Source organism: Euprymna scolopes, chromosome 10, assembly GCF_053919585.1.
Source record: "Euprymna scolopes isolate OS-2025 chromosome 10, ASM5391958v1, whole genome shotgun sequence".
NCBI lineage: Eukaryota > Metazoa > Mollusca > Cephalopoda > Sepiida > Sepiolidae > Euprymna > Euprymna scolopes.
The window spans coordinates 45771098-45794564 of NC_136491.1; the positions used below are offsets into that span (position 1 = coordinate 45771098).

Genomic DNA, 23467 nt, shown 5'->3' on the forward strand with positions numbered 1-23467 from the left:
TATATATGCATACTTTTTCTTATAGTACAATTTTCTTTTGCAACATTGATTGTAATAAGTTCCATAACAGAGCACACACACTTATATTATTAATGGATTATTTTATTAGAAAAAAAAAATAAATTGAAATAAAAAATTTAAAAAAGAAACACACACACACAGTCACCCACCCACCCACCCACCCATATTTTTTTCACCGTAATAATATTGACAGCAGTGTTGAATTTGTTATTTTATTTATTTTGTTATTGTTTCATTTATCGAATTGTAAATTAGAGTAAATAATCTTAGGTTTCTTTTTTGTGATAAAACCATCAAAAGATCGATGTGGGGGCAAGGGAGGGAGGGAAGGGAGAGAAGGAGGAGGATGCGGGAGGATTGAGATGTGATGTTCAACTGCTGGGAGCAGTTAACTCCCCTTGGCATTTACATGTTGTAGGCAACATAGATGGGATCCAGCTGATCAGCCAAGAAACCATCTCGAAGGTGCATGCGTTGCTTTTCACCACGAGAGTTAATAGGAATGACTCCTGGGTCGACCACAACAACAACGCCAACAATTAAATAGTGTTCCTCCAGGACGACATTAGTGACCAATGGAACCAAGTCAAGAGCTTCGTTTTCATTGCCGTCCAGTTCAACAACAACAACCAGGAGATTGGTCCACGTGAATACAGCACTGAAAATACGAAGAGAAAAACAGAAATAAATATAAGCTTGAAACAGAATTGCAAGAAAAAAATAAATATATAATTTTTTTTCATATTCAGATTTATTTTTTTAAGAGTATAATTTTGACTCTGAGGACTTGACAACTGGAATCTCCTAAGAGATGAATGGATTACAGTCTTAAATTGTGTTTATTAAACATTTTGTTTGTTGGCTTTGTCTCATAGCATATTCTTAGCCAAAATAAAAATCCAGGTTGTCCTCAATGATCGTACATCTAAACAAGATACAGGTGTATCCCAGAGGTTAATCCGTGGACTTTTATTATTCTTGATTTTCATAAATGATCTCCTTGATACAATTATACCCGAGATGGATATACTTACTGAGGATACCACACTCTATACTTGACATGTGGGCATAATGAAAGAACACACATCCAAAGCAATGGCTAAATTTTTACAACATAATTTTCGATTCATAGTGTAATGGGGCCATAAATGGATAGTAACACTTCTTTACTTTAACAAATAGCAAGACATATGAAAAAATTTAAATTGCTTAAAATATTTCAATAACATATATGGGAAGACGCTTTTGAGACTGATCATGCTAATAGATATGTTACGCACACAAACATATTTCAAATACACACTGGTTATTTACCCTTGTCTTAACTTTAGATTTACCTGACAGGTGGCGTTTTCTACTTCCTGTTCCACTCTCTATCCACTTCTGTCTCTACCTATTATCTCTACTCTTTTTTGTTTAACTATCGATGTGGATAGATGCAACTTTCCGTACGCCTGGACAGGTGCATTTTTGTTAAAAGGTAAGATGATATGATGTATGCACTAACGAACTCATGTGGACACTACACACACGCAAACACTATGAACATACATGTATACACTAACAAACTTTTGTGTTCACACACACGTGTCTGTGAGTGTGTGTGGATACACAACATGTTATTTTTTTACCTTCTCTGTTTAAATAAATATTCCTTGTAGATATTGTAACTCTGCTTTAACACTCTTTCTTTTTAAATGTCTCATGTTGTTGTCCACTTTTATTCAGAGTCGTATGAACACGTGTATCTAACGTATACAAGATCGGTGACAAATATCTCTTTTCTCAACATGCTTACCGACCTTCTACAAATTAATAAACAGCCTACGCTATACGTTTGTAGAAATAGTTTGATCTAAGAAAAAATCTTTTTAAATTTTTAAAATCTGACTAAAAATAAGGAAGTTATGCCTATTTTTGTGCCTTGTGTGTTTGGATATTTTTCCCATATATTTTGACCATATGCGTTTTATCACATTTTTTTTTTTACTTTTTCAGTAAAAATGCTATATTTTTGATGATTCACAAGATTAAGCAATGACATTTGCTATATAAGTATTTTTGAGCAAGGAATCAGAACATGCTACTGAAAATCTCCAGAAATTAATGGTTTCCAAATAATCTGCAGTAAATACATATAAACATTCCATGTATCCATTAAAAAAAAGTTAGAAAACTTAAAAGTTGACTTGTAATGCATTTTATGTACAAGAAACTGAACTCTAATACTGTTAAATATTGAACTCTCAGACAGCAGTAAGTTGCCAAAAGTAAAGCTAAGAGATGACATTGCAGGTGTTCAAATATGAGGTGTTTTATTCAGAGAAAGAATGTTACAAAAGGAATTTAGGACTCATAAGAAAGCGCGAGAACGAAAGATAAGCAGAGTTGAATTGTTCCCAATAAATCTTTAAGTTATGATACATTTGCAATTTCATTTCATAAACAACAAGCCAAGAATGAAAAGTCCCTCTCTACGAGTGAAAAATTTACTTTCACCATAACTAATATTTGTGCAGAATTCTTTTAAAAATCCAAGGTGTGGTTATTGAGAAAAGTGCAAACAAACGAACAGGAGTGAATTACTAGGTCCAATCCCTCCTTTGTCAGCAGGGACCAACAATTTATAATAAACAAGGAGATGACCTGGACAATAAAGACTAATTTCTTTGTGTGATGTCAGTTTAACAAACAAAAGAAATATATATTGACGGAACACATGGCAAGGCAGTCAAATCTGGTCAGAGAGAGGGAAAATTATTCCCACGCAGAGTTAGACAGTTAAAAAGAGAGTTAGAAAGTTGTCCGTCAGTTGAGGAAACATTTCGACTGACTGATTAGAGTGATGTAAAAATAACAGAAAAGCGTGCCAACTCAGAGATTTGGAACGCCGTCGATATATGTTATATGTGAAAATAGTAACTTTGTTGACTGGTGTTTCTTTGAAGGAAAGTATCTTCAGTTTCAGGACAGTACGTCAAAAAAACTATTCAAGAAGATATGTGTCCTTTTTGTCTGATATGCCACAGACAAAGATATTAGTCCTTCTGTAAAAGAACTGTCCCTTATATGCTACTGTCCGCATTTAGCGAACTGTTTGTTGAATGTTTAAACACATACACCAGACAACATGAGTCCCACACATGTATATATCTGCATTATATATACAACACGTTTATATAGACGATTGTGAATTGTATTGTTATTTAGGCGCTATACATGCACATCAACGAACTCATTATATTTACACACAGTATGCAACAGACTGATTATTTGGTATTGTTTAGATAGAGTCTATATATATGGCATAATCACGTTTGCCACACCGGTTCCCATCAGATCACTGAAGTTAAGCAATGATGAGCCTGGTTAGTACCAGATGGGTGACCATTTGGGATTTCTATGTGTTGTATATGCTCTCCGCTTATCTCGGAATTGTTTCCAGTCGTTCTGGACTTTTCCTTGCCACTAGACTCAAGCAGTGCCGATTCAGGAGAGGTGTTGTTAGAGATTGCACAACTCTTTCTACTTAATTACACACGCAGCTGCTCCTCCAGGGGATGTTCTGTCTTTCGAGACTGAACGGAGGTTTATATAGTCTATATAACAATACTAAGACTGTTTAAAAATAAATATATTGCAAGATTTCTTTGGTATTATTGTAGATTAACTCCTGATAAATCATCCCCACCTGCTTCTTAAAAGTATGTGATCTCCCCTCCTATTTTTTTTTAAGGCAATTACATTTGAGCACACTAACAAACTTGGCAGATATATAAATTTAATTTAAAAACTTAATGTAAAATAATCTTAGATTTAGGATGATACTAACGATTTCATGCAGTTAACTATTTTTATTTTTCTATGGGAAATAAATCCTGTAAGTTTTTTATGTGTTGTTTCAAGAGGATCTTCTAAAAAATAAAAACAATTATTTTAAAGTGGGAATTAGTTTCACATATAAATTTAATGTAAAATAATCCACCACTTCCAAAACATTCAAGCGTTTTAAGGCAGTAAATCAATTTATTTTTCTATGAGAGATTAATCCTGTGGCACACACACAACTGCCATTTATATAATAAATAATTAATCATGAAATCATTGGTGTGCAGTGCTCAAGTGCACTAACACACATCAAAAGTGCATGTTTGTGCGTATGGTGACCAGGTGAGGTTTTGGAAAATTTTGGAATGCATGAAGATTTTAAAGGATGCAGTATGTTGGAAACTAGCAACTGATGCAAGCAGTTTGTTCCAGGCTACAGCAATTCTGAGCGTGAAAAAAGACAAAAATTACGAAAGCCATGAGAGCTGTGCTGTTTCCTAAGCTTTTAGATGCATGTCTATGTGTGTTAGACACACACAAGAAATTTGTTTCCATTCTTAATTTTTTGTTATAAACTTTTGAAAAGATTTTTTCCCCCCACTTAATTATTTTTCATTATAAAAGTTCAATAGTTTAATAATTAAATTCAAATGTTATGAATGACTGCTGTGAGAAAAAAGATTATCTCCAGAGTTTTTTTTTTTTTTTGCTATTATAAGTTAGGTTGTTCACAGAATACCGGCAGATATTTTTAGCCATCTATAAACGGGTGATTATGATTACTATTTTTGTGGATTTTTATAAAAAATTTTGCATGCTTATTAATTGATGTGTACTCTTTAATAAAGTTCCGATAATTTCTTTCAGAATACAATTTTCAAGCAGATAAGTCAGGAGGGAGAAGGGCCCAAAATAAGTGGACATTATGAAGATGGTTTCAGAAATTCCATAATGGTAATAACAACTCTAAAGATGAAGCTAAAGGACAGTCACGCATTCTTAACGATGATTGTTTGAACAAAACTCGTCTCAAAGTGTCAAAGATGTCAGTATTTCAATGTTGATCAAACATCTAAAGCAAATTGGTTAAGTACCCCACCACAAAAAATTGATAATCGGTTGCAGTATGAGGTTAATAAATATTTCTTTTTGAAATCAATAATTTTCTGAACAATCTAATTTACCTCTACTTATGTTAATGTTTTTGATACAACCACATTTATTCATATTGTATTGCTTGAGAGTTATGAAATGGCTGAAAGAGTTCAATGAGGTGGAACATCTGACCCAAACAAAAGTAACAGAAGACAAGATTAGGTTTGTTTATTTTATGGCTCATCAACCTTTTTAGTTTATTTAATGCTAAAATATTGTAATTAATTTTTTTAACTAGTAATCGTGTACAAATGTTGAACAAGAAAAAAAACAAAAAAACACCCAGCAGCAAATGTGTATGATAAGTTCAAATCCTATTGGAACTTATGGTAGCTAATTCTATAGTTTATACAGTATACTAAAAAAAAAATCACATCCTGGAAGGTGTCAAAACCATTCATAAGGAAAGAATCTTTTGTTTCATTTTTTTTTTCTAATTTAAGAAACCAATTTAAGGTGAAAAAAAAAATTGTTTGCAAGAATGAAATGTCACTCTCTACTTGATAAATGAATGAATTTGTTTGAAACTGTTTCAATCGTAAATAGAAAAATAGAAAATAAAACAAAAGATGAAAATATTGTAGTTTGCTTGAAGCACTGTGCATCTGAAGATGAAGTTTAACTTGAAAATTAAAACAACAAACCACCACAATACCATCCTAATTTGATACATTATATTGGTAAATAAATAATTGAAAATTATTGAAATCTTTTAATATCGTTACTTCTTTTACCTTGTCTTGTACTCTACAGTGTTTTTCTACAAAGTTGCATTCTCATAACTTTCAAACAACTGCTTACAAAAAAAAGGATTTTTATTTTCTTTAGTACGAACCATTCACAGATTTTGCGATGACATCGCATGACGCTGTTTTCAACATCAATTGGATGGTATCTCATACCACGCAGCATTATGGTCTCATCCAGACTGCCGACCACAAATATGGCATCGTGTCTCTCTGTCAGAAAGAAAAAAAATTAGTAGTAAGAACAAAAACATGAAATAAATAAATATTAGGCATTATATTTCAGAGTTTTTTTTTTTCTGTAATGCAGAATTTTTCAAAGCATGAGAATAGCTTTGCAATTTTAGTTAGTACGAAAAAAATGTTGCTGGTCAACAAAAACAAAAACCAACAAAAAAATGAAAACAAAAAATTTGCAAAAATTTATTCTAAACAGTTTTTTTTTTTTTTTTTTTTTTAAATGACCTTGTGTTGCCACAGAAAATGTTGATGTTTTCTCCCAATCATTGTAGTAGGCCAGCTTTTGATTAACAAGTATGTCTAAGGAACCTATGAGCAATTTGATAGGCATTTGAATCAATTTATAGAAAATTTCCATGGCAGAAATGTGTTTTGGTTTTTAAACCTAGACAAATAAAGCTTTAGTGCTGGTTACTTGAATAAAGTTTAGACAAACATTAATAAAGCCAGGGCAAAAATATATAAACCATAGCAAGCAAAAAGAAGAAACAAAACAAAACAAAAATATTTTGTTTATTTAGAGTGTGATAATTAAAAAACGTTTTCTTTTGGGGAGATAAATACCATCAAAACCAACAAATAAAACAGTTAACATTAGCTTAAAGTAATCCTAAAAAATATCTATCTCAAAACTATTATTGCATTATATTTTTTTTAAGAAAAAGATATAGAACTGTTATCGTAAAGTGTTAAAACTAACCTCTTGCTTTGTTGAAATTTGAATATGTCCGATATAAATAAATTAAACAAGATGCAAAGATTAATACATTTGATCATACTATGCCAAAAGGGATATAACCCATATCACCTAACATTTTTTACAAAAGGTTATTTTCATGTGCATTTTTATTTATTATGAGGTTTGTGACATAATATGAAAAAAATTATTTCCTTTTTCTGAATTTTGTTTGACTTGTTTATATCAGTCATATTAAACATTTATATAGTTATGTTGATACAACGCTTCTCAACAGATGACCAAAGTTAAGCAAAATTGAGCCCAGTCAGTACAAAATGGGTGACCATTAGGAAAGGTGCTGAACGAAAGTTACATAATTTTCTTTTGTGAAAACGCTGGCAAATTTTTTATAAATAATATATATTTTTCTACATTTTCCATATACAATATATATAAGCACGTCTGATTGAACATGACAGAGTTGTTCTTTTTTCCGATTTTTCTGGATATCTTTTCTAATTGCCAAGTGATCTTTTATATTTCTGCTGGCATTTGTATAAAAAGTTCTTGTTCAGCCATATTCTACTCAAGCGCTTTCTATCGGTGCATCCGATTATCATCAGGAGCAATTGTTGTTGTTGTTGTTATCATTTTCTTTTCCTTTGAGGCTTGGTGTATTTAAAGTTTTTTGGGGGTTTTTTTGTAAAAAGGTAGGTGCAGGATGGTTAAGGGCGAATTATGTTTATTTTTAATTTCGATTTTCTTATTTTATAGTTTATTTATTTAGTTTCATGTTAGTTATTAAATAATGTTAGTATATTTGTCCCGGTGTTAAATTAGATCTGGTTAAAAAAGGGCTGTAGCTTTTTGATAAGTATGGCTTCTAGTAATTTTATTTGTTGTGTGCAATTGTCAAGGTATCGAATTTTAGTATTGTTAGTTAACTAACAATACTAAAATTCGATTTGAAAAAAGAAAAAAAATTAAATACAATTATTTTATAGAATAAGTTATTTTGAAAGAGCAGCATTTTTAGGATTCTTCTAAAATTAATGTCAACCAATAATGCAAGATACAAGTGTTTGATATTTTTTAATATTTATCAAGTTAAAAAAAATATCCTAAATGTAAAAAATGCTGAAAAATTGTATTTAATGAAAAGTATCTAAATTTTTTCCCTAGGAATTATATTGTTTTCATATAATCATAAATCTGTTTCTTTTTTTTTTTTTTTTCATTAAGAAAATCAAGACTACCAAATAATAAAATGAGAAAGAATCAGAAAGAAATAGACTACTTGAATAAAAAAGTTTCATCAAATCAGAAGGTTTAATATGAATTGAAGAAAACCAAAAAAGAAAAAACAATAAAAAGAGCAACTGGAAATATATCACTGAATTTAAACTACTGAATTTTATGATTTTATAGCAAACAAAAATATTATAAAAAATTGTTATGCATTTTGATGTGATTAGATGACTGTCATTTCTTTGATTGAATAAGCTTAAATATTAATCAGATGAGAAAGGATTCAAAAGTTTATTCGCTGAAGTGGAGATTGCTAATTTTGATCACTGAAAAAAATGGATTAAAATGACCCCCCCCCTCTCCAAATAAACACTTTAAAACTAAAGCTACAAATAACTTAATGATAAAAACATTAAGTTAGAATTTAAACAACTTAAAAAACCCAAAAAACTAATACTCTCATTACAGTTCTGAATTTTTGAGATGAGAGATGATTAGTTGTATTATTTGGATTCATTTGCACAACATTTTCTTTTTTTTTTTTTTTTTTTTTAATTTTCTTCCTTTGAAGATTGTAATGTTGGGTATGAGGCCAAACCAGTTGCCAACATTGCCCTGCTTTTTATTGAAACCAACTGAGAGCTCTTTTTAGTATCCTCGTTGTTCTCTTAAGTGCAATTTTTTTTAGGTGTATAAGTTGCCATGTTTGGTAAAGGAAAAGGAGGTAACGCTACACTTCTGAAGTTTCATATTTAGGTTCTAGTTTAAAGTAAATTTAAAAAAATATATAAAGTCAATAAAAAATATAAAGTCAATAAAAAATATCAAGCAAAACTCTGGGGGGGGGGGGATATTATTTTTAAATAATTTATAATCAAAAACGGGGTTTGGATGAAGTTTAATTAGATCCATTAACCAATTGTAAGTTCTCAAAATTTAAATTTACAAAACAAAGAGTGCCGATAAAATCTAATTGTTAAAAACATGTACTGTCTCATAGTATGTATTTTTAATTTTCATTAACGAGATGCACTTTTTAATTTTCATATAGATTAAAAAAAATATATATTTATTATTTAGTGAAAAGAAAAAAAAGGAAAAGGAGGAGAAATCTATTGATTAAATTCTAATTTTTTTTTCAAATAAAGGGTTAAAAACAGTTAATGGGAAGTAACTCCGATAGGAGCATCCAAGATTACGTCCCTTGTGAATGTTAACTGTGAAAATGTGAAAAAACTTCTAATACGGTGTACAAACTGTGATGAGTTTTCAGATGGTGTCCTTCGAGGCTTGATCTAGATTTCCTGGAGCTGATATCATGCCCTCTGGGTAGTCGTTTAAGTGGAGGGCTTCTCTTAAATTGTCAATCTCCTTTTGATATGTAGTGCTGTTACTACATATTGCTTTTGTTTGATGTTGTAGGCAACAGACAATTACTTTCTTTACATTATACTAGCATTTCAGCTCGGCGTTATCCCGGTGTTTGGAGGTGTGTGTTGAGCAAAAAAAAAAAAAAAAAGTGGTAATAGGAAGGCAGGCTCGAACCTGTACCGCAAAGGAGGAAAAAAACGGGGGAAAAAACCTGACGTCTTTGCTGTTACGACTACCACCAAATCGGAAGTGATGTAGGTTTAAATTAAGGCTAGACAATCGAAAGGAGAGGATGACTTTTGAAAATATCGGCGAAAAAAGCGACCCACCCCCCTGTAGAAAAGTGCCCAATTGAAGGTGAAGATATTAATGTTTTTAGACAATTTTTTGATATTTGTCGTCTGAAAGGTCGAACTTCAAAACGATACTGATTTTGTAAAAATCCGTTGCCTCTGTCGAAAGTTTTAGACAGACATGCAAACATACATACATTTATATATTGCTAACTAAAAATTTTTCGACCCAAACCGATTAAAAAATTTGCCCTATTTCTAAATATCCTTTTTGTAAAATTTCAAGTGTTTAGACCAGAAATTGTCCCAGTAATTTGGTAGAAATCGCAGAGGTCAAATTTGTTAAAACTTTGACCCCTATTATGATCCCTTAACATTTATTTTTTGGGCTCAAATCAAGTTATTAAGTTAGATCCATGTCCAAGGAACCTATATCTAAAATTTCAATTGCTTATACCCAAAATTGCCGGAGAAGTTTGGTAGAGTTCTCAAAGGTCAAATCGTTGAACTTTGACCCCTTAACAGGCAAATTTCTGGCTGAAAACGGATTACAAAGATTTTCCCAAATCTCAGTACCCTGTATATCAAATTTCGAGTCTGTAGACTTAAAATTGACAGGGAAATTGCCTAGGGAAATGTACACAGACACACACACACAGACACGTTCACTTTTATAGATATATAGATTGTGGAAGTTAAAGTTCAGATATTGGGTCTGTGAGGCTTGGCTTTCGATATAGAGATGACACAAACCTCTGACCAGTGCAAGTTTTATAACACATCTAGAAACAATAAATTATGTTCCTTATCCATCGTTAACTGAATAGATGGCCGTATAGAGTTCATATGGTCAGATAAAATTTAAACATCTTCCTGATGAGGCCAGAGTATAAATGTATCATTCGCATATCATAGCCACATTGTTGGCTTCAGTGGTGTTGATCCTAATGACATTTCCTCAGTTTTTCATATATTGGCTAGTACAAGGTTCATTTCCTGTTGATATATGTCAGATCCTAGCACAAAATATGTAGTGTCTACACAGAAGGGCATCATCTCCATCATGCTGTCAATTCGGATGCAGGTGTGTTCCCCAATGAAGTATCTGAATTCAGCTTCTTTCATATCACTGTTAGTCGCATCAGTTTGCGAACAAACTCACTACATCTAGACTCACCATTTGGTTGGAATGAATGGGAACATTATTATTTCGACAAAGTAAGTTGAATTCTGGATGTATGATGAGGATTTGCCTACGATTGGGGGTGATTATATCAACTTGGAATTTGGCTCAATCGATGGCATGCTGAACCTCTGGTGCTGATGATGGGCCTTAATGGGATGTCTTTATGAGTCTTATGAAGGCCGTATAGATGTGGTAGCTTACTTTAATGCTAACCTAGCTCCCTGTATCTTGCAGGAAGAATTAGGTCTTTGATCTTACTGAGGATTTACGATAGCTTTCTTTCTACTTTCAAAGTAGGATTCTTCTTTACAATAGCCACCAGATTCCATTAGATTTGCCAATTTCTTGGAATATTTCTTTTGTCTGCTGGTAGTATTATGATATCATCATCCCTGCATAGTGACTTGATAGCTAATATTTCTTCCTTTGAGAGGTTAGGATTTGGAGGTTTTGAATTTTCGAGTGCTTGTCTCACTTTCCATCTTAACTCATCTGTCTCCTCTGTTATTATATCTAAGCATGGCGGTTTATACACCTGAAGAAGGTTGGAGGTTACATCAGCCAAAACATTGTTCAAATAACACTCAAGATGAGAAAAGTAATCCGATTAACCCACTTAATACATAACTGCTCTCATAGTTACCATTTCTGCATTTTGAACCACAACAGAAAAATAAAGAATATTAGTTTCTGAATTGATTTTAAGATGAGGATTAACTATTCATGTTATTTGGATTCTTCAGACTACTTTGAGGTTTATTTTTCAATATTTCGGTTGATGTAACCTCTGACTTTCTCCAGCTCTATCTTGTGAAATTCAGGAATCTGCATGAAATTTTAAACAGAACATTTTATTTAATCCACGAGGGTAGCATTTTCTTGTTCCATTAGCCATGACTGGATAGAAGTCCTAAATAATTCGCAGGATTGAACCTTTAATCTCAAGAAGTAATTTACTACTGAATTTTATCAAGTACTTTATCCTCTACACCATGGGTCCAAAACGCTGTGAAAATAACACTCAATTTGAGAACAGTAGTCTGAAAAATCCAAATAATATAAATACTAGTGTTGCATCAATAATATTTGTATTGAAAATTTATCATGTTTTGGATTTTTTGAGATGAGGATTAATAATTTGCATTATTTAAACTATTGCTTGGTTATTATATTTACAAGCTCAAAAAGATGCATCTGAATAAAGTTGGAGGTTACACATTGAATATAAGAACGAGGATTAAAATACAAATGAATAATTTTTTTCTTTTAAATCAAAGTTAAAAAAGTATTAAAAAAAAAACGTATTTAATTTTTTAAATTCATTTGACTTAATTATTAATATTATATTTAATTATTTAAATCTTTTTTTCTCCCTTAATTACTTTTAAATTATTATTTAAATCTTTTTTTCTTCCTTAATTACTTTTATTTACACAAAGAAATTGTGACTATTATTACTGCCTAAAATTTGAATCAGATTATAATTTAAAAAACTAAAAAAAAAAAAAAACTAAAAATAAAAACTATTTTATCTTCTCTCATCTTAAATAGGGTCAGAATCACAAAATTTTTAGGAGGAAAAAAAGAATTAAAATGCACAAAATTCACTTGAAGCGAAAAACTCAGACATGAATCAATTTATGAATCTATTTAGAAGAGCAAAAGGAATGAAAATTTTGGTTTATTCAACAAACACGATTTTCTTTTAATGAAAAATCAAACTTTTCAGCCCCCCCTCCAAATTGGCAATAAATACAAACAGTTTAAACTCATATGTACTTATGTTTGTAAGCATTATGATAAAAGATGTTCGACTTTCCTTTCTTTTATCAAGATGATCATAATTTTTACATTTTTGATCATTTTATACATAAAATGGTAATTACAGAGGAAGGAAAAAAGAGAGATGAAAAGGTGATAGTCAAAATTATTTTATCCTCATATCCATTTGAACTGTCTTTCCTTATAATACACCTTGACCATCAACTCCCCCTCCCTTCCTTTTCCATGAATACTATCTCATGTTAAAAAAAAAAGCAGTTTAAAATGAAAAATTATCATTACTTTGATAAAATTGAGGATAAAGAAAGGAAAGATTGATCAAACAAATGTTTCTGATTTCAATATATTTTGCATTTATTAACTTTTCCATATATATATATATATATATATATATATATATATATATATATATATATATATATATACACACATTTTTGCTCATTGTAAACAGTGCATGCACACAAAAAGAGTAGAAGGAGAATGTCAAATGGCCTTCGAAAAAATGGGAGGTGAAGACATACATAAGTGCTTTCTTTTGTTAACAAGGCAAATTACTAGGGATTTACAATCATGAGACATGCACCGGTTTGAATGTTCATCAAACAAAACAAGAAACAAAAAAAAAACATTTGATGCAAATAAAAACAGAACTATTGCATTTGGATGAAGTTATTTAACACTTGATTCAGTTTAGAATATAAACTTGACCTGCTTGTGTTAAAATTAAATACAAAATAGGAAAAAGAGGGGCAAAGAGAAAGAGTGAGGTGGGCAGAGAGAAAGAAGAGGGCGGAGTGAAAGAAAGGGGGTGGAAAGAAAGAAGGGGTGAGGAGAAAGAGAGAGAGAGGTGGAGAGAAAGAGAGAGGGGCAGAGAGAAAGAAGGGAGTGAACAGAAAGAGAGAGGGGAGGGGAGAAAAAGAGAGAGAGGGGAGGAGAGAAAAAGAGAGAGAGAGAGAGAGGCGGAAGGAGAGAGAGAGAGGCGGAAGGAGAGAGAGAGAGGCGGAAGGAGAGAGAGGGAGAGGCGGAAAGAGAGAGAGAGAGAGAGGCTGAGAGAGAGAGGCTGAGAGAGAGAGGCTGAGAGAGAGAGAGAGAGAGGCAGAAGGAGACAAAGAGAGAAAAAGAGAGTTAAGTAGAGCAATAGAACTGACTTTTCTACAAAAGACAACATTTGCAAGACATGTAGTAATGGATATAAGAGAGGAGAACGCAAAAATAGGTTTTCACATTCCATTTGAAAGCATGTTAGATGACATGCATGAATAGAAAAAAACTATGTCCAGTTTTCTGTGGAGATGAAAACTACCTCACAACAAATGCCAGTGCAATTGCAACAAAAACAGAAAGTTCTTAAAATCTAAACTTAGAATTCTTTAATTAAAAACTATGATAATCAAAAAGTAGAATTTAAAAGAATTTTTTAAAAAATCCAGTGGAAAAGATCTGAAAGTTAATTTTCATTTCAAATCGAAAAATATTGGAGTTCCTCAAAAAGATGAGGAATAAAATTTAAAAACAATAAAATCTGTTGAATCAAGGGAAAAAAGAAAGTGTTATTAAAAAGTTGAAAGTTCATTTGTACTGAGAGAGAGAGAGAGAGAGAGAGAGAGAGAGAGAGAGAGAGAGAGAGAGAGAGAGAGAGAGAGAGATATGTTTATGTATTTTTTTGTTTAGAACCAGAGATACAATATCAACTTGCTATTTGTCGTGTTTAATATGAAAAAATTGAATTCAATGTGTTTGTCTTTCATCTTCAATATTAGAGCCAGACAAAAAAAAAAACCTTAATTTGTCAAAAATGTGTTGTAGAATTTTATGTATAAAAATATAAGCAAATATTAAAATGACTTTAAAAAACTTATATTTATTTTTTTAATTCTAAGGACAGAAATTCCTTAGATAAATCAGTTGGAGATAAGACAAATCTTTTAACATATAAAGTTAACTGGACAGATTTTCAAAGTCAGACCCAAACAGCATTTAAGCTGACAAAACAAACTTTGCTTCTGACAAGCCAATTTTTGTCCATTATTGTTGTGCCATGTTATTAGTAACATAACGTATTTAGCTACAGTTTATTTTTACAAAAATTATCTAGTTCAACCCAGGCAAATTCACCTATAATTAAAAATCTACAAAAGGATAACTCATTTTTAAATTAAATAAGAATTGTCTCCCTTACGTTTTAAAATGTGCAAACAAACAAAATTTAAAAGCTAGAATTACTTCACAGTATCCTAGGTAATGCTGAGCAGGTACGGCTACCTCTAAATAAACAGCAGAAAAAAAACTTTTGTTTTTCATTGTTTCCTTACATTCTTTTGGGCTGAAATTTTTTTATTAGATTTTGATGTAAAAGAATCCCTAACTAATTTATGTCTGTTTTTTTTTTTAATCGCAAAATGAAACCTGGAGAACAGGACTTAAATTTTGAATAGTTTTATTTTTAATCCTGATTCTTGTGAAATGATATTGTGTTAAAAGATACCAAGGGTAAAATATTGCCATTCATTAAACAATTTTTTTTTTTAAATGTGCACATATTCAATCTTTTGTTTTCAAGTAGCTTCCATCACAAAAATGAGATATGGATTTAACTGTAAGTTATGAATAGAAAGACATTGTTTTGATACTGTTAGAACTAAAGGGAGAAAACAAAAATGGCAAATAATATGTGTGTATTGTTGGAAAGAGAGGAATGACATGAAACAAATACTGACATGCCACACAACATGAAGCCACAAAATGAAACAACAATGACAAGAGACAAACATAAACCACACATTTGATAGAAACATGTAAAACATAAGAATTCCTACTCTTGTCATTTGTCTTCTTGATTTTGTTGGAGTCAATAGGACAGATGAAATTGGGACAAGAGAGTAAACTGAGGTGAGAGAGAAAGAGAGATAATAATCTATGCTATCCACCAGAAAGAAGAGAGAGAAAAAGACACTGAGGATTTGATCCAGGTTTTCAGGCTAGGATCAAAGTGTAGTATATGTTCAGACTGAGGAGGTTATCCTCCCAGACATTATCGTCTACTTTCAAAGGTTGTAAAGGGTCTGTCTACCGGGTAGGCAGGGGCTAATTTATGAAGGTGTACTAATGTGGCTAGACAATTATTCTGGTTCCTAATTGAGACCTCCCACCCACACCCATCCATGGGAAAGGGTAATTTTCTTCATATTAAAAACCAACTTTGTGTCTAATCTTGTTTTCACTGAAAGGCAAGTAAAGAGGAAAAATGGGGGTGGTATTTGATTTTATTTATTTTTTGTTTGAAACAGCTAAGAAAAAAAAAAATAATAATAATAATAATAATGCTGACTGATCACAGCATTATGGTTTTGTTACATGAAATCTACAAATTAATTGGACCATCAAGTTAGTAAAAGGTAAACAAAATCTTTTCTGCTAAAAAAAAGAAAAAAAAAAAAGAAATTATTATTATTATTATTATTAAAAAAGGCAACTACAAGGCCAAATTGTATCACAAGCCGCATGAGTCAAGTAGAACAGAGATCCAAGTAACAACTAGAAATGTAGGATTAAAACAAAATTAGATGACAATTAGCAGAAATATCAACTGGGAAAATCATACCGCATCATCAACTCATCGTCCATGGCCATTGATAGAATATAATTATTATTTTCAAAACATTATCTTCTCATATATTTATCATTCATTGTTGTTATGATAAAAAGTAAATTTTAACAGTTTTACTAAAGCAAAATATCGCACATGAGAAGTTTTCCAGTCGTCTCTGGCAAAACAGTGTCACCTTAAAAGAATTAGCATAATAATTATCATTTTGTATATTATTTACTTTGGTATTGTTAATAATGGCTTAAAAATGCCATAGATATGATCAGTTTGCACATATTTTTTTATACAATCAAATGAATTATTTAAGGATGGCTGAATAGAAGACCTAACTAATGTATTAAAACGTGGACATTAAAAAAGAAAAAAATCCTTTATTTTATTTCTATATAAAAAAAGATCAGTAAATAATTACCAGATCATAGCGTTTTATTGTTGTTTTTTTTTGTTTTTATTTTCCACCATTTTCTTACAATACTGCCTTTGTTTCCATTAACTAACTCTACATGACTGATCAGGTTAATTTTTAGTGTTATGGATTATTAACTTAAAAAAAAAATTATTTGCTTAAATAGTTATTTTTCCAGTGATATGATGTCTCATCATGAATTACTATTTAAAAGGTAATTTTGAACAAATTTAACAAGAAAAAAATGCAAACAGTTCCTGATTTCAATCAGCAAAAACAAGTTTTCTAATTTTAAAACCATAAAAAAAAAGAGAGCATTTTATTGGTTACTGAAATACATTGATAGTCTGAGTTTATTTAAGTATCCACAGCTAAGAACAATAATTAATATTAAAATTATAAGCCTTTTCTTCATAAATAATTTATTTTTGCGACCTTTACTTTAGATTAAAAAAAATCTTTTTTTTTTGAAAACAATAAAAAAAATTTATTAATGAAATACACTGGTATTATAAAGAATACATTTTTGTGACAACCCCTCTAGAGTGAAAGTCATCTGTAATTTTGAAGATGACAAAGGTTGTCATAACAACATAGGAATCTGAGTGAGGATAATTTACTTAATTAGTTTGATATAAAAACTTATCAAGATAATGAGATTTAGGATTCGAACAAGAGTGCATTTAATTGGTCATTCATCATATTTCACAATAGATTTTTTTTTTCATGAAAACTAAAATGTTGGATGAAGACTCCATGAGACTAAAAATTCATCCATGCATTTTTTTTTCTATTAACTTTATACCACCAATCATCTATTTCAAAATAATAGCTGGAAAAAAAAATATATAAAAGAAACATTTTTTCTAGTGGGGGCTGCACTTGCTGTTAACATGGGAAATGTTGCATTTTCAGTTGATAGACTAAACAGTATTAGTGGGCATCAGAAAAGTGATGAGCCCCGCTCACACCCAATGATTAGCCATGCAGATACTAAAAAGTGAAGAAAGAAAGTTGAAGATAGTGGCAGAGCAGTGGTGCATACTAGAATAGCGGGGGAAGAAGGGGAGGGCGATCAATAATGTAAAAATAAACAAGATCAAATGTCAATTTTGATTCAAGGATGGATGTGGCATTTGGAAAGAGAGAGAGAGTCAAAAGAAAAATAGATTTCTAACAGTAACAAACTGTTATAATGGTTTAATGTGGTTAAATGATTGACTCCTGATGGGTGGAATGAAGAGAAGGAATAGATGGAGATAACATTAGCAGAAAGAAGATAATATACTGATGATTTATATATATATATATATATATATATATATATATATATATAACAGATGTAACAAACAGTAATGGTGAACCTGATGGTGACGGAAGAGTCAGTTGTAGGCCAGGGTTCTGCTCATTAAAAACTAAAAAATATAAACAAATAAAAGAAACAAAACCTAAGCGTTGCTACAAATGAAAGGCGTTGCATAACTAAAGACAAAATAAAACAGATGAGAAAAAAAAAAATCAAACAAAAATAAGATGTGGCAAAAACAGTTTGGGATGATAAAGATGAATTTAAAATCAATTTTAAAAGCGGAAGAAAATGTAGAACAAAAATTTTTTTAATGAAAATCAACACAAAAAAAATAAATAAAAAGCAGAATGAAAGAAAATGCGTTTGGAGTGAAAATGAAAATTTAGTGATTGTAAAAATGGATGTTTGATAAAATTTTGATAATTGTTTCCATGTTTTTTTTCTTCCCAAATTTAATAAAGGAGCCAGAAATTTAGCAATGCTCGTTCTTATATTAAGTTTGAAAAGAAATGTCTTTAACAAAAAGATGGGAGTGGTTTCTTTTTATAAAATTTTGATTTAATCTTACATTTAAGTTCAAAATAATGAAATTTCATCCATTCAAAATAAATTAAAAATATACATTCCTGCCAGACAAAAATCAAAACATAGAAAATATTCAAGAAAGAAAAATTGAGATAAAAGAATTACTTTGACAGTTTGTGCTATATAATTCTAAGTTTTTAAAATGTCTATTTGTGGGAAATTGCATGGTTCTCTTTAATTAGAAGTAAGTATTGGTCAGAACCAATTAACTAGTATATTTAGGTTTACAAAATTCCATTAAAAGAAAGAGAAAAGTGAGGGGGGGGATATGAAATACAATTGAACACTCATTTCCATCAAAGAAATACATGGATTTCCACTAAAATTTGTTTTGTGTGCCTTTTCAATAATTTACATTCCTATTAATTTTCTTTTCGAATAAAAAATAAAGTAAAAACAATGGAAACAAAGTGAAAAAAAAAAAAAAAAAAAAAGACAGAAAAATACCAAAAAGAGAAGAAACGGAATACATTTGTTTAAATGGGTAACATTTGGGGAAGAGAGAAAAAAAAAGATTCAGAATAAGATGAAGATGGAATTGAATGGATTGTGTGTGCAATAAATGAAGGGGAAGGAGAGGCAAAGGGACTGTAGTGGCAATTTTTTAGTACATGCTGGAAAAGGAGAAAATTCAGACTGGGATTGTGAATGGCTCAAGGCAAAAATAAGCCTCCCCTTATTATCACCTAGCAAATTAAAAAGAGAGCAAAAAATACATTTTGAAAATAATAATAATAATAATAATAATAATAATAATAATTTCTTGTCCAGAATCCCCTGTATATTATAAAACAAAAATACAGAAAAATCTGTATGATGTACACAGCCGTGATGGAAAGAAAATATTGTACACTAAAAATCATATAAATTGATCAAATCGTTTTATTTTTAAATAAGAAAATCTGATTTTATAGCAAAGCTATCAGAGATGATCTCACATTGCCATCTTGAAATTAGTGAAGGAAGAAGGGAGGTAACTCAAAATAATTCAAACTTTGGCAAGATTTTAAAAAGCCATTCTTAATATGCTGGGGGGAGGGGGGTTTAAAAATATTAATTCACTTAAAAATGATTTTCTTTATAAAAATAAAAAAATAAATGTACAATATTTTCTTTCCATCATAGGCACATTCAGCATACAGATTTTTCTTAATTTTTGTTTAATATAAGAAGAATTCTGGACAAGGACCTAATAATAATAAAACTATGAAAATATTGGAAAGACAATTATTTAAAAAGTTGAGTTCTAAAACTACATTTTTTTTGTTTTATCCAAGCATCCATATAAGTGGCAGTATCCATTCATTAGTCAGTTTGTTATGCTTAAGTTTGAAATAACTTCAGATCTACACCAGTTGACTTTCAATGCACATAGCATCTGTAGACAAATTGATAATAAAAACAAGTTGTTTGGTTTTTCATCACAAGGTCAAGTTTTAATATAAAGAAAGATATATTTTTTCTGGGATCCTTAAAATCTAATTGATCCAATAATACAAATTATACGTCAGTTATTTTTTTTAGTTTAGAATGTCTAGATTTGTGATATTTTAACGCATTCTCAATTTAATAAAAAAATGTTTTGGTACATGAAAATATAAATTGAAAATAATAATAATAGTAATAATAATAAACAATTATTTTTTTTTATCTGTGCATAGTATTTTTCACTATTGTTTAAAAAAGAAAGATATATCATCACTATAAGATGTATACAGAATTTGTATTTAACTGAAAATTTCTGTAATTCTCTAGCTAAGCAGAATCAAATATCGATTTGTCAGATGCAATGTATTAGCAGTTTAAGTTTGAGAATCTGATTGACTTTTCTTTATATATTAGATTTTACTACAAGTCAAATTTGCATTTACATGTCTGAGCAACTGCATCACTTTCACTAATACTCTTGAGAAAGGTATGAATTGATATATTTTCCCTCCTGCTATTAAACAGAGTAGATTAATAGAAAGCCTTGGTTGTGCTACTAATCTAAGAGAAGGAAAATTAAGAAATAACACCAATATTTCTCTGCTTATCCAGACACTGCTTCCAGTCTTTTTACTAATGAACTTAAATAATACTAGTTCAGAAATGCAATTAGAGACTGCACAACTCTAGCTTCTCGTGCAGGCACTTGACAGGAGGCATCCACTGTCTATTAAGACTGAATAGAGGCTTTAAATTACATATGAAAATGGAAAAGTCATAACCCTTCAATATACAAGTTAGAAAAGAAAAAATATTTTTTTTGTTCTTGTCCAGAATTTCCTTGATACTAGAATCAAAAATAAAAATATGTATGATGTATATAACCATGATGAAACAAAAAATCTCATATTCCAAAAAATATGTAAATTGATCAAATAGTTTTATTTTTAAATAAGAAAATCAAATTTAACAACTATCGGAGAAGTGACTGTCTTGCCTGTTATTTGGAAAAATAACTCAAGAAACAAAGAAATAACTCCACAATAATTCATACTTACTATATATCATAATGTTTATGAATTAATATTAATCACTTAAAAATTATTCTCTTTATAAAAAATTACTTGATCAAAAGATTTTGCTTTATTTATTTATTTTTTTTTTTTTAATATAAATGTCTATTTTGCAATTACTAGAAAGTCAATAAAAAATACTCAAGGAGTAAGTAAACTCATCATGTTGAAAAAAAAATATATGTCATGAAGAGATGTTGATGAGTGGAAGCGATTCAAAGACACTTTTAGACTTTTTGCAATTGTTTCACAAGCAGAAAAGCAGAAGATGAAAGGAAAAGAAAGCAAATATTTTATGCACACAAATCATTCAAATTTTCAGTAAGCATTTCTTTTTAAGGCTTTCTTTTGGTGAAGAATATTTAGTTGTCAGAAAGCGTATTTCTCTTAAATAAGGAATTTATTATCAAGAGAGCATAAATTCAAGACTTGGAACATACAGAAAAGAAAATTGGAAGAATGATCATGCCTTTTCATATTAAAAAAATTAGTTTTTTTTTTCTTTTCTAACTGGCAATATTAAAAATATTAAAGGGTTAACGATTTAATAAGTTTTCTGTAATTGAATGTTAGTAAATATTAGAAAGGATGTCATGAAAGTGAGCAATTATGAATGTGGAGGGGAGGGGTAATGAAAAGAAAAAGGATGGAACGTTGTTGTTAGACGTAATTCGTTGAGAAAACATTTGAGAATAAGAACCGGCAAAAAAAAAAAAAGTCTGGAAAACAATAAGAATTAAAAAAAAAAAAGGTTTTAAATAAAAGTGAAAAGGACAGAATATTCAATCAGTTACCTTTTGTGTTGTGATGGGAAATATTGAAGATTGAGTTTGTAAAAATTGAGATTTGAAAAAAGAAAAAAATAATGTACCCAAGAATTACTTGTACAGAAAAATTGATATTAAGATATCGATAGTTATTTAATAATGCAACACAAGTCGAATAAGATCTTACCTCCATCAGACTGAGTCAATTCTGTGCGACGAATAAAGCCAAGGAAGCCAGTTCTGGCATATGTAGTGTGAATATCTCCAGTGGCCAGTTTTGAGTCAAAGTGATCAGTGTGCAGAGAATCGTCACCATAGATGCTATAATAACCAGTGGCATTGTGAGGGCTGCTCACCCAGATCTAAAAAAAAAAAATTAAAAAAAAAAAATAAAAATAAAAGATGGTTAAGATAAATATATAAATATGTAAAACCACTCTAACTATCCGACCTTACCTGGGAGACTTTGTTTTTATTTTTGTATGTTTCTACAGATTAGTGGGATTTGAAACAAATGCATTTAAAGTAAAAACATCATTACATACTTATGTGTCAAAATTTGCATAGATTTTAAAAAATTACGAAAAATAATTTAGTAGATGCACTAGATCTAGTTTTTATAAAAAACTAGCAAGAAGACCCGATGTTGCCTGGAATTGAATGATGATCAATGAATGTCTCATCCTCCAATATTTTATGATCATCAAAATTGGTGAAATCACCTATATTTCAATCAAATTGATTAGTTTCCTGCTCTAGTTGGAGATCCACTGTGGTGCACTGGGAAAACGCTTCACAGGCCTCCCAGCAGTGACTTAGTCCACAATACATTGTAGATAACATTGCACTGAACCTACTGTTGATTTTATAAAATTATTTTTATATATAATGACTTGAATTAAAGTTTAAAATTCAAAAGTCAAGTATCATGATTCAATTGTGCTTCAGACAGAAACATTCATTTCGAACATGCCTTTGTCATCTCAAAGAACATACTGTTGATTTTATATGCCTGGTCTTTCTGTTTGTGCAGTAATATAAGTTCTCAAATGCACTTGTGAGTGTAGACTGTATAACATGTTAACTTTAGTCAAAACAGCCTGTTCCTTCTTTCACCGGATTTTTCAATTATCGATACTTATCGAAAACATTCTGATAAAAAAAGCTATCTAAGAACACTGCGACTGTACATAAAGTACATTTGTGTGAAGTTTCATAAAAATCGGCCCAGCCATTGTGGAGTTTATAGGGAACGAACTCACACACACAAAGTTCTTTTTATATAATAGTAGAGATAGAAATTATACATATTACTGATCAGACATTTTGTATTTTAATGGAAAATTTTGTATTTTGAAATAATAGATTTTAATGGAAAACAAGAGAGAAGTTTGTCATACAGAATTAGCCACAAAGCATTACTCCACATTAAAACATGAAATAATAATTTGATGAATTTTATTTCTATTCTAGTTGAAATTATTTTTTTACTGGATCATTTTTAGTAATTTTTAAAATTTATACTAATGGATGATTTTTATTTTATGACAGATAAAAAGTGAAACGTGGTTAATTTCCGTTAAATAAGGCAATCAGTTCCTTTTCATTGCCAATTCATAAATAGAAATGTAAAATAAATTTGATGAGTCAATTTATATTATTCATTTAGAAACTAAAGAGTTGTATAACAGACTAAATAAATACCTAAAATATATTAAAATTCTAGAGAAATATATTTAGAAA

General features: G+C 30.2%; 1 protein-coding gene and 1 pseudogene across 50 annotated transcripts in view; one reads left to right on the top strand and one right to left on the bottom strand.

Moving 5' to 3' along the window:
- Window positions 1-292: 292 nt before the first annotated feature.
- LOC145285972 (disco-interacting protein 2 homolog C-like) overlaps window positions 293-23467 on the bottom strand; it is a 421962-nt gene continuing 398787 nt past the window's right edge. For 44 of the 50 annotated variants that reach the window (XM_080134543.1, XM_080134527.1, XM_080134523.1 and 41 more), the window contains 4 exons: window positions 21912-22086; window positions 17927-17977; window positions 5840-5963; window positions 293-679 (listed from right to left, as the gene is read on the bottom strand). In XM_080134543.1, coding sequence (XP_079990669.1) covers window positions 427-679; window positions 5840-5963; window positions 17927-17977; window positions 21912-22086 — 603 coding nt within the window. In that variant the 3' untranslated portion in view covers window positions 293-426. The remainder of the gene's footprint in view (window positions 680-5839; window positions 5964-17926; window positions 17978-21911; window positions 22087-23467) is intronic. The other 6 variants (XM_080134534.1, XM_080134530.1, XM_080134521.1 and 3 more) reach the window with 1 other exon arrangement.
- On the top strand, window positions 3320-3437 carry LOC145286578 (5S ribosomal RNA; annotated as a pseudogene).